Consider the following 12,369-nt stretch of genomic DNA (forward strand, 5'->3'; position numbering starts at 1 on the left):
TGAGAGTCAAAAATAAATAAATACAAATAATAATAATATAATCTCTCGTGTTTGTTTTCAACCTCTGCACCAGTGGTGGATAAGGCCCTTATTTATTATGGTGGTTCATAAAGGGGGGGACATAGTTTGCATACTGTGAATTGTTTCCATCTGCACCACAAGTAGTTAATTTTTAAGCAATACAATCTGATGTAAGTCTGGGCATGGCTGCGGCAGATTTTCCCAACCCCCCTCTCTCAATCCCTCCCCAACACTCGCGCACACGCACGCACACACGCACACGCACACTGCCGCTCCACCAAAATATTTTTTATACAACGGTGGGGGCTCCGGAGGATATAAGGTGGCCATATTTGATAGATTTGTGTCGGGCTCTGCAATGCAGAGAGATAGTTGTTGCGTGTGATGTTGCAAGTGACACCGACACCAGGCAAGTCTGTCTGATCCGGACTTGGAGGGGAAGGGGGGTGTCAGAAAAGTAACAAACAAGTAACAATGTAACTTACACACCCCTTTCTCTTGTAACAATGTGTACGTTTTTAAGGAGGGAGGGGGCTTGCAGAGGGAGAAGGAGAGACGGAGAGAGATAGAGAAAAGAGGAGGGGGGTGCGTTCTGAAATAATATAGTCAGCCATTTTTTATGTAAGGGGATTTTTTTTCTTATTGGGGGGGTTGTTAAAAAATAAATATAAGAGGGCGGCCATCTTTGTTGCTCTGCCTAGTGTAAAATATTTCAAAACGCCCCCCACTTTTTTCTGTGCCGATTTGAATATTAAATAAATATCACACATTCGGGGCAAGAATACGCTTTTTTGAATACGAGGACGGATCCAATGACGGGAATATAATGTCCTCTCCTCTCCGGTCCTGTGAAGAAGACGAGGGCATGGTGGTTAATTCCGAAGGAGGAGATTTTGATGAAGAAGACGACGACGGAGACGGAGACCAGAACGCAAGCGACATAAACTCGCCGGCGGCGCCTCGGGAAACTGCAACACCAGCCGCCGCGCCAGGTACTGTAAAGAAAAACTGGCGGACGAGTCGGGGGGGCGCGCGCACACGAAATAAAAACACACTTACTGGAGGTAATATTTCGGTGAACGGGCGTGTTAGAAGTGGCCGGGACCCGCAGTTTGTGCCCCCGTGTATCGGTGCAGGTCCAGTACGGTACAGTAAGAGATCAGCGAGGACTCGGGTGCGCGCATAAAAAAATAGAAAAACATATACTTACAAGAGCAGAATTTTTTTTTTTTTCTTCCAAAGGGAAACAAAAAGAGGCACGTTTCACCACCTTAAACGGCGTTACACCACCCACCCCCACCCAAACCCCGACCCCCCGAGTTATTGCACCTATGTGTTGATTTAGGTGCCATGTTTGCAGCTTTAAGAGAGGCAGGGGAGAATTAAAAAAAAAGAGAAGACGAGAGCGCGCTTTGAAAAACAGAAACATAAACTCCTCTCCAGTTTTGACAACAACATGCAAAAGACGTGTGCTGTCGTTGTGGTTGTCGTATAACACGCACGCTCATTTTGGTCCCACTCCGCTCCCTCGTCTCCTCCAGCACATCCCGACAAAAGTTTAAACTCAACTTGCCTCGGCGGATTCTTTTTTTTCTTTCTCTCTCGCAAAACTCACTTCTCCAACGTCACAAAAGTCGCCGCATGTTTGTCCCTACACACAAATCCCGCTATGACAGCTCCAGGGCTCGGGGTGACATGGAAGTGAGCGAGGAAATAAGGTCGCCCTGAAGGGTTAAAAAAGGAAAGCTCACGGCAAGAAAGGCTGCCGAAAACATGGACTCCCGTGGCCGGAGGCTACATATATATATATCTATCTATATATATATATAGATAGATAGATATATATATGACAGCTATATCTGGAGAGGGCGCGTTTCGCTTTGCAGACATGATAATGTGATAATGTGAACAGCAACTTGCCCCCCTTTGCCCCGTGGTCGTTATGACAGGTCCAACTAGGACACTGCTGCTGCACGCGCACAGGACAGAGAGGTGTGACTGATCGTCTCCCTCTGGTAGCTTAGCACCAAGCCCACTAATTAGCTGAATGCCAGGTTTATTACATGCATTTATGTCCATTATAACACGGTGTTTTTTGTTTTGTTTTGTTGCTCCTCCCTGCAGCTAGCATTCATGTAGAAAAGAGGGTTTGAATGCCGACGTGACATTCTGGAAGTTTCTGTGACCGTGGAGCTGCAACGGGGTTGCAGTCAAAGTAAAGGGTGCAGAAAGTAGCGGTTGGTTAACCACACTGCAACAGTCAGAAAAATAGCAGTGCAGCAGCCTTAAAGGTCGCAGATTTATTCGTGAAAAAAAACAATAACCAACATTATATTTTGGGTTTGCATGTGACAGAAGGAGCTTTAAAGTGCAGGTGTCACACGGGAGAAATATGAATTGACTCGGGGGGGACACGCGCGTGCCATTTCCTCTCTGAATATCACAGGAATCATCCATGGCTTTGTCCGTTAATTGGCTCCACTACGGACCCCGCCGCCATGCCGGGCCAGACAGATAAATGAGTGTCGAGCCTCCCGTCGAGGACCTCAACCCCCTCGCGACCTCTGAGCGGCGGTGGTCGAGGTCCCCGTGTGGGGAGCAGCGGAGCGGGGGGAGGAGTCGTTCCAGTTCACCGCACCGCCCGCCCCGCCGGCGGCCTCTGGATCACCGAGCCCTGCGTGCGTGCTGCCGCCGCCCACGGCGCGTCTTCGGCGGCTGCGCGCCGCACGGACAAGCGGGGTTGGTTGTTAGACGGGGTGGGAGTGAGGAGGAGGAGGAGGAGTGGGTGGTGGGGGCGCTCACCAACAAAGGCAGGCAGACAATAAGAACCCGACAAAAATAACGTTAGCCTATCAAACAGGCTGGTTGGTCCGGACCGCAGCCCGTATTTTGGTTCTGCTTTAATGCTTTGCTGCATTTTCTCTTTCGAAGCAGAGGATGCTATTTCCTCCATCTCACTCTTTTTCTCCCCACCAGATCAGATTGCTGGTTAAATTGCTTTCCCCGTGGTCGTGATATTGCACGTGCACCACATAGGAACAACTGGGCCTTGTATTTTAATTTGCAGTGAATGCAGAGATTTAGTGATGCATTGTTTTATGCACTGTGGCATTGAGAGTCTTTAATTATACAAGACAGGGCCTGTATTACTCTTTGTACTTAAATATTAACAACAGTAGATTTTATTTTTTTATTCTGTTTTTTTTACGCATCAGGATTTATGGAAGCTTTTCTGCTTTGTTTACAAGAAAAGGGTGCTGGTCACACATTTGCATGGCCAATAAACCAATTATCCCAATGCTATGGAACCCCCAACACCAGCTGTCAAATCGACTTACATCGCTCAGACACACTGTATCTAATTTAGCATGTGTCACAATTCAGACGGGGTCAGAGGTCGCCGAAGCCACCGTGACTATCACGCAGCTTTTGTTGTGTGTGATTATGTTCAGTGGGGATTAGCTGAGTGGGAGGACGTGTTTGAGAAGTTCACTGCTCATCTGATTCTAATAGCTGTCTCTCTTTCACGCTTTCTTTAACCCCGGTCTCTCCTCTTCTTTTTTGTCCCAGACGTAGAGCCCAAGATATCAGACAGAGACGCCCCGTGCAAAAAGAAAGGGCGACCGAAGAAAAAGAAGGACACAAAGAAGAAAGACAAAGAGGGCAAACCGGTCAAAGCAAAAAAACGCAAGAAGATTGTAAGCTTGCCGACTACACTTTTAAAAAAACTTAAAAAAAAAAAATACTAATGTTTTAATATATTCCTCTCTCGTCTTCTTTTCAGGGCACTGATGTAGAGAGAGAGTCGGACAGAGAAAGAGACTACGGCGAGAACTCGGACAGCGTCGTCAGCGACTATGGATCCGGAGAGAAAAAGAAAAAGAAGAAACATAAAGAAAGGAAGGAGAAGAAAACCAAGAAGAAGAAAAAGGTCGATGGGGACAGCAGCCAAGAGGAAACCATCAAGGTAAAGAATAATACAAATAGCTTAATCCATGACGAGTCCACGATCTTTCTGTTCTGATTGGTGTTTTCTTCCCGGCAGCCAATAGAGCAGAAGACGTCAGCGCAGCTGGCGAAGGAGTGGGGCCTGGAGGATGTTGATCATACCTTCACAGAGGAGGACTACAGGGAACTCACCAACTACAAAGCCTTCAGCCAGTTCATGAGGTGCAGCATGTTGTTTACACACGGCGTAGATTTGTTGCTGTTGTTAAAATCAAGACACGCCGACATCACATACGTACACACAGGTGTTCAATTGGGATGTGTTACGTGGCTCTGTGGCTTCAGCAGGGGGATAAACAAGCTTTTTAATGTACTCTGGCACCTTCATTACATACAAAGTAGTCTTAATCATTCAATTTTTTAAAATATTGATTGAATCAAATAGTTGAATTAAAGTTGATACAAAAATGAGTTGTTAGCAATTAGTAGTATTAAGTAGATTCAGAAAATGTCCCAATTTATGGCCAAGTGTTGGAAAAAAGGTAATTGAATGTGTTTAAGTACTGTGCTTAAGAAGGCTAACATTTTTAAGTACTTGAGTATTTCTATTTCATGCTACTTCATACTTCTTCTCCACTACATCTCAGAGGTAAATATTGTACTTTATACTGCATTATTTTTAGGGAACAGCTTTAGGTTTGTAAATAAAGTGGAACCTACAATCACGATGAAGACAAATGCATTTCATCTTATGAATCACATAACTTGCTCTTCTCTTCTACAATAAATACAAGAAAAAAGATGTGTCCCCCTCCTCCCCAGCTAGACCTGTAGCCACACAGCATTTAAAATCATATTTGGGGCTGCACTCAAAACATTCGTGGCATTAGTCCGTGCAAAATGACCTGGCGACGCTAACATAGAAGAGTCTATGCGCCACGGCCCCATTTAACCCCGGCGTGGACAGAGTTTTTATATTTGCTGCATACTCTTGGCACAGTGATGACGTTATAGTAATGTTTTGTTCAATCTCACACACCACAATCCTGAGTTTGTGTTGAAGTATCGGTTTTAACATTTCAAAAATAAATTAAAGCCCGAAGGAAGGATTTCAGAAATTAACGGAAAGTGTTTCCGCTATTTGGATATTAGATGTTTCTGTTTTCCTGCAGAACTGTATTACTACTATTCATGATGGCAGAGAACATTGTTTTTCTCCTGCTAAATCCCCACGGCTCTCACACGCATTCCTGTGCATAGGGCGCAATCGTGGAGTGGGATCTTGTTTCATGGTTCTACCTCTCAGGTCGCCCCTTTTTGAAATCCATGTATTTCCTGCGTGTGCACATGTACTGTTGCAGTGCACAAAACACGTGGCTCTCCGCTGGCAGCACCGCTCAGCAGACACGGTCCGTGGTGGAACTACCGGCAGCATATCAACACAAATACAGGGGGGCGTGGGTTGAAAACAACTTGTCTCTGCCTCCCCCTGGAAGCTGCGTGTTCATCATTCCTGCTGGCTGTGCCGGCAGCCTCGGCCTCTGTGGCTGACTCATACCTGCTTTCACTGTGATGACGTGAAGTAATCTATAATGTCCTCTGCTGGTGTATGTCGGGATGCTATTTGGCTACTTCAACTGGCTGTAGTGGAAAACTAGAGTCAAATATAAAACATTCCTGTGACTAAATATGATTTACATTCAGCAAACAATACCACGTCTTTAGTTAATGCAATATACAGAAAACCTGGTATGCCACAGCTCTTAGAATTGGGTGAAACTTTCCTGCGTTTTGCTTATGAGGCTTCTCTTTCCAAAGCATTTTATTGATCCTCAAACTCTCCCCTCCTCCCCCCGCCCCAGGCCGATGATCGCCAAGAAGAATCCTAAGATCCCCATGTCGAAGATGATGACCATCCTGGGGGCCAAGTGGAGAGAGTTCAGCTCTAACAACCCCTTCAAGGGCAACGCTGCTGCGGTTGCGGCGGCCGCTGCAGCGGCCGCGATCGCCGTCGCCGAGCAGGTCTCTGCAGCGAACGCCTCGCCTGAACCCCCGCCGCCTCCGCCTCCGCCGCCACCGCCGCAACCAGTCAGAAAGGCCAAGACGAAAGAGGGCAAAGGTCAGGGCAATATTAATTTCACTGTATCTCTTCAGTGTCCGTTTGGACTGTTTGTAATCCAGCAGATATAGTAACACTGTTCACTTGTCACCTGACTTTAATTGTTGGGGTGTGGGAAAAGAGTTTCCAGTTAAAACTGACCCCAGACCATCAGCACAGTGTGCAGTGTTAGAGGCACATGACACAACACCAGTAACCGTCTTTAACACATGTCATGTGAACAGCTGCCTTGACGTTGGTTTACATGACAATATGAGATAAAGACAAACGGACCTTATTTACTCCTGCTCCATTGTTGAAACAGCATACACACGTATTTGTCTTTCTTTTATTGCAAATGTTCCATGTGATACTTCCTGTCCAGGCCCCGGCTTTAAAAAGCGCAGTAAAAGTCCTCGAGTGCCAGACAAGAAAAAGGCCGTGGCCAAGGCCAAAAAGATGGCACCCATTCGTATCAAACTATCGCCGATAGGCGCCAAGAGGAAGAAGAGTTGCTCAGTGAGTACAAAGCTTCCTCGTGCCCCCCCCCCCCTTCCGCCATGTCTTCGATCCAGCTTCTGTTCCACGTTCACCCCTTTTGTCTTCGTGCTCCGCCAGAGCGAGGAGGGGGAAGAGGACGAGTCCGAGCAGGAGGACTCCAGCGTCCACAGCTCCTCCGTTCGCTCTGACAGCTCCGGTCGCGTCAAGAAGAACAAGCCAGGGAGGCCGGCCAAAAGGAAGAAGAAAAGCACAAGTACAAGCTAGACCTGCCCGTTATATGCACAGTATATAGTCGTAAATTATGTATTGCCTGTGGGACGCAAGTGTCACGCTTACTTTAAATCATGTTTTCAATCATTTATTTAAATAAGACACATTTTCAGATATATGTTTTTCGTCTTTCTGTGCTCGTGCCTCCAGTCCCAGGGGAAGAGGAGGAGGGGGGGGGCGGCTACGAGACGGATCATCAGGACTACTGCGAGGTGTGCCAGCAGGGCGGAGAGATCATCCTGTGCGACACTTGTCCTCGAGCTTACCACCTCGTCTGCCTCGAGCCTGAGCTGGACAAGGCCCCCGAGGGCAAGTGGAGCTGCCCGCACTGCGTGAGTACAACAAGAACACGACTGTTGCCGCTTTCTATTCATTGATTTTGCTTCGCGCCCTTATTCACACGTTTATCTTCGGGAGTGGTTTGTTTTTACTTGCCCCCGAACACCAGATGAAATGAGGCTTTGGTGCTGCATCACAAATCTCAGTGGAAAGCATTTAGACAAACACAATCTAATGTATTAAATTAATCACCAGTTCCTAGAAATCACAGCTTTATATGCAATTTGGGTGCAAGAATCATTCGTGAAACAGAACGCTGCCACCATTTGCCGTCTTTGTGTATGTGAAGTACGTTTGTGAAACGCAATTTATACAAGAAGCTAAATAAACGGCTCACATCCTGCTTTTACACAGTTTAATACTTCATTTCCCTTTTAGATTTCTATCATTAAACTAGCCAAAGTTATTCTTCTAGCTGGCAATGTTGCCATACTCAAATAAACAATGTTGCTATACCTAAATAAACAATGTTGCCATACTCAAATAAACAATGTTGCTATACCCAAATAAACAATGGTGCTATACCTAAAAAAAACAATGTTGCTATACCTAAATAAACAATGTTGCTAAACCTAAATAAACAATGTTGCTATACCTAAATAAACAATGTTGCTATACCTAAATAAGCTCTCTACTGGAACAGTGTTGCAAATCTGGTCGTTTTCAGCCCATATGAATCCCGCAAGTCTGGAGATTGATGAGCTTCTGAGTTCTCCTCCTTGTTCTTACGATATTCAGAGCCAATAAAACACCATAACGTTCACTTGGCTCCACCTTGACTGTTAATTCTGATGTCAGCCAGCCACTCAGATGTTTTCTGCCGTTCCTTCCCCCCCAGGAAAAAGAGGGAATCCAGTGGGAAGCGAAGGACGAGGACTTTGAGGACTTCGAGGAGGACAGCGAGGACAGAGTGATAACGGAGGTCGGGGTCCCCGTCGAGGTGGAGGACGAGGATGACGACCACATGGAGTTCTGTCGGGTGTGTAAAGACGGGGGTGAACTGTTGTGCTGCGACACCTGCACCTCTTCCTACCACATCCACTGTCTCAACCCGCCGCTGCCAGAGATCCCCAACGGAGAGTGGCTGTGTCCGCGATGCACGGTGAGTTGCTCCTGTTTTACGTCACGCCACGCATCTAGTTATGCATCACTTATTGGTGTATATGATGGAGGTACATTGTTTACACCTACTTATAGTCAACTCTGTTGTCTAAATGGCGAAGACTGTTTGGCACTATCGATCTGACTGTCAGCCCTGATAGTGGGCTTTGGGTACCAGCTGATGCCGAGTGCCGGTCCAATGGTAGTATTTGATTAATAAGCTGCCTCAATTGTCTGGAAGTGACTGACATCATTCATATATGTGTAAGGCAACATCATGCTTGACTTAAACACTGTTTTCCCAACTAAAGTACACTATACTACCTGTGCTGTCAGTCTAAATGCACACACACACACACACACAGCATTTTCTTCTATGCATAATACGCTTAGAATGAAAAGATTAACATTTGTATTAGTGTAAGTCAAAATAACTATAATGCCTGCCAAGGATCCTTTAAAAGTCTCTCTTTAATTACATTAGAGAAAGTCAATTTTTTTTATGTGGCATGAAAAAAACTACAACGAAGCCCAAACTGACTCTACGGAGATAAAAAACAACAACAACAACAACAACCTGCACACATTGCTTATATTCCTTGTATTCTCCCTCTAGTGTCTGCCAATCAAAGGGCGAGTCCAGAAGATCCTCCACTGGCGATGGGGCGATCCTCCGCCTCCCATCCCCGTTCCCACCGCTCTCGACGCCCCACCCGACGCCCCCCCGCCGCCGCCCATGAAGGGCAGAGCCGAGAGGGAGTTCTTTGTCAAGTTGACGGGGCAGTCCTACTGGCACTGCACCTGGATCACTGAGCTGCAGGTGAGAGAGAAAGGATTCATGGAGGGGACGGATGCAAAGTCCAATCGAGTCGATTAAAAAACAAATGATCGTCTTTCTCTCCCTCTTCCTCCTTCCAGCTTGAGATCTTCCATTCTGTGATGTACAGAAACTACCAGAGGAAGACGGACATGGACGAGCCCCCCTGCCTGGATTACGGGTCGGGCACAGAGGACGAGAACGGAGTGGTTAAGAACGAGAAGAGGAGGGCCAAGGACCCCCAGTACGCCATACTGGAAGAAAAGTACTACAAGTATGGCATCAAGCCTGAGTGGATGATGATCCACCGCATCATCAACTACAGGTGAGGTTTGTGTGTGAGCAGCTAGTAACTGGTCTTCTGTGTGTGTGTGTGTGTGTGTGTGTGTGTGTGTGTGTGTGTGTCAAATGTTATTTCATTACTTACGTTTAGTTCTTTAAAAGTAACATGTTGGAGATCTTAAAGGGGAACTTTGGTTTCTTTCAACTTGGAGCTTATGGCCACTTCTTGTCTCAGTGACTAATGGGGACAACTATTTTTTTATAACTGGTCCAGAATTGAGGGAGAACGCTGCAGCTGCAAAACGGGCTGCTATGTAATCAATTGGGGCAATTCCGCATCATCAATTAATGTCCACTAATAGCTGTCCGGCTCACATCGTTATTACGGAGAGGACTTTAGGACTCACGGTTACCCTGTTTGTCGAGGTAATAAATCAAGGGAGAAGAAGGTTAAATAACTCATAGTGTTTCATATGATCTGGCTGCTTTTTGCAACCAGAGGAGTCGCCCCCTGCTGGCCAGTAGAAAGAGTGCAAGTTTATACACACACAGGTTGCTGCCCGGAAAACGGTTTTCTTTCACTTCCACTTCGTTTGTTATTGTGTCATGTGACTTGCCCAAAGACAACGGTGTAAACGTGAGTGAGAGTTGGAGAGGGGAGCGTCGGTATTGCCGGTTTGTTGTGTTGGAGATCAGAGACTGTAGCTTAGTCTAATCCAAGAGATTTCCAATGTCATTTTTGAGTATTTAGCTCATTTCCACAACGTAGGTGAGGTCTAACCATCTGTCGGGATTTCAAAACGAGACTTCTTGGTGAGACACAATAACTGGGTAGACTGGGTCAATCGAAAGGTAAAGAAGGCTATATTTATAATAACCCTCTGATCCCGTCAAAGAAACAAGCACAGCTCGTATGTTTCTTTTCGCTTTTTATAGCGTTTTAATGTATTTATTGTATTGATTTATTTGTTATTGCTTTGTACTGTTTGATCTATGTTTCTTGCTTCTGTTTGGCCTCACTGTTTAGTTGTTTTTGTTTTATTGCCTTGCTTCTGCTTTGCTTTGACTGTCACAGCACTTTATAAACTCTGTTTTCCAAGGTGCTATATAAATCAACTTTTTATTATTATTATTATTACTTTTAGTGGACGAACATTCCCGGGGATGAGTCGCCCCTAGTGATTACATAGCAGCCCGTCTACCGGCAGCCAGCCGAAAAGAATACTGAAGTCAGCCTTTTATTACCTCAAAGCAATTCGTCTTCAGCTCCTGAGTGTGTTGCTATTGATTTATAAGACGACCCGGGTTCAGCCAACGTGATTGATTTATATCTAGAAACAACGCATTTCAGGTGGCGGGATGTAGTTTCTGGGCCTGTTGAAGTGCATTCAAACACCGGGCTGTGCTTGTGTCTCCCTGGCAGCGTGGATAAGAAGGGGACGTACCACTACCTGGTCAAGTGGAGAGACCTGACCTATGACCAGTGCACCTGGGAGAGAGATGACCTGGACATCCCCGACTTTGCAATTTACAAAGGCAACTACTGGAGACACAGGTGGGACCTGGAGAACTCTGACCGCGTGCACACTCATCACTCGTTTGTGTGCTTCTGAGCTCGACTCATCCGTGACTTTCTTTCCAACAGAGATGCGATAACGAAGGAGGACCCGGAGAAACCCAGGAGGATGAGGAGCAAGAACCAGGAGGGAGAAGAGGAGTCTCCTGCCTCTCCGGTAACTGATGTGAGTCATCTGTAGTTTTGGTGTCATGACTTGCTTTCTGTCTGCATTTCACAGCTGATCTCAGTCCCAGAAGAGTGTTTGACTTTTGTTTTTGACTCTCTGGAGCGTCATCCAGGTTTTAAAAGACAACCATATTGTTAAAAAATGAGGGCTGTGCTTTAAAATGTGCATATCCTTATGCATACTGCTTTATTACCTGTTCCATATAGGCTGAGCACATATTCTCTTTATGTGGAATTCTTTCCACTCAATATAATGTACAATACATTTTCAAAGGTTTGAGTGGATTTTGAACACAACTAATATAACCACCTTGAATTGATTAATGCAAACGTTAACGTGACTCATATAATACTGTAATATTACTACTTCTCATACTGTTTAAACTACAATAAATTGAATGAACTTTTCCCCTCTTTTTTCTCTCCGTCCAGCCGACGATAAAATACGAGGAGCAGCCCGACTTTGTCACATTGACGGGCGGGACGTTGCACCTGTACCAGCTGGAGGGTCTCAACTGGCTCCGGTTCTCCTGGGCTCAGGGCACAGACACCATCCTGGCAGACGAGATGGGCCTCGGCAAGACCATCCAGACCATCGTCTTCCTCTACTCGCTCTTCAAAGAGGTACTGGAGCCCCACGGCCCTATTGTTCTCTTGGTTCACCGAAGGACTGCGTGAATGGCTCCTCCTCTTCCGTCCCCTCAGGGCCACACCAAAGGTCCGTTCCTGGTCAGCGCTCCGCTCTCCACCATCATCAACTGGGAGAGGGAGTTTGAGATGTGGGCGCCCGACTTCTACGTGGTGACGTACACGGGAGACAAGGACAGCCGAGCCATCATCAGAGAGAACGAGTTCTCCTTCGACGAGACGGCCGTCAAAGGAGGGAAGAAGGCCTTCAAACTGAGGGTGAGGAAGGAGGAAGGGAGGGAAGGAGGGGCGGTGCGGATAGGAGAACGATAATCTCAATTTTGTGAAATCGTGTTGTAATTGGAGGATTCTGTCATGGTATTGTTTTATAGGATTCCAGGCAACATGTAACTCACACATGTGAAGATGTGACCAGTAACATTTGTATTGTATTGATAGTGGAAACTATTCTCATAAATAATGTGATATGCATTGTATGTAAGCCCTGAAGGGAACAAACAAGATTATTTTGTACCTCTTTTTCAATGAATTTTCCAAATTTAAACCTGCATTAAAGATTATACACATCATAATATAAAGAAACGCATAATTAAATAATCT

General features: G+C 45.9%; 1 protein-coding gene across 6 annotated transcripts in view; it reads left to right on the plus strand.

The window, feature by feature from the left end:
• Positions 1-278: 278 nt before the first annotated feature.
• The window catches only part of chd3 (chromodomain helicase DNA binding protein 3), a 38,669-nt gene continuing 26,578 nt past the window's right edge, over positions 279-12,369 (plus strand). For 2 of the 6 annotated variants that reach the window (XM_034557840.1, XM_034557842.1), the window contains exons 1-15: positions 478-1,013; positions 3,592-3,719; positions 3,806-3,988; positions 4,067-4,191; positions 5,832-6,088; positions 6,453-6,586; positions 6,686-6,821; positions 6,989-7,170; positions 8,016-8,279; positions 8,895-9,098; positions 9,197-9,420; positions 10,801-10,932; positions 11,023-11,119; positions 11,554-11,745; positions 11,827-12,027. In XM_034557840.1, the coding sequence (XP_034413731.1) occupies positions 848-1,013; positions 3,592-3,719; positions 3,806-3,988; positions 4,067-4,191; positions 5,832-6,088; positions 6,453-6,586; positions 6,686-6,821; positions 6,989-7,170; positions 8,016-8,279; positions 8,895-9,098; positions 9,197-9,420; positions 10,801-10,932; positions 11,023-11,119; positions 11,554-11,745; positions 11,827-12,027 (2,625 nt within the window). In that variant the 5' untranslated portion in view covers positions 478-847. Of the gene's footprint in view, positions 431-477; positions 1,014-3,591; positions 3,720-3,805; positions 3,989-4,066; positions 4,192-5,831; positions 6,089-6,452; positions 6,587-6,685; positions 6,822-6,988; positions 7,171-8,015; positions 8,280-8,894; positions 9,099-9,196; positions 9,421-10,800; positions 10,933-11,022; positions 11,120-11,553; positions 11,746-11,826; positions 12,028-12,369 lie in introns of those variants that run through there. The other 4 variants (XM_034557845.1, XM_034557844.1, XM_034557841.1 and 1 more) reach the window with 3 other exon arrangements.

This window comes from Cyclopterus lumpus, chromosome 18, assembly GCF_009769545.1.
Source record: "Cyclopterus lumpus isolate fCycLum1 chromosome 18, fCycLum1.pri, whole genome shotgun sequence".
NCBI classification, from domain to species: Eukaryota; Metazoa; Chordata; class Actinopteri; order Perciformes; family Cyclopteridae; genus Cyclopterus; species Cyclopterus lumpus.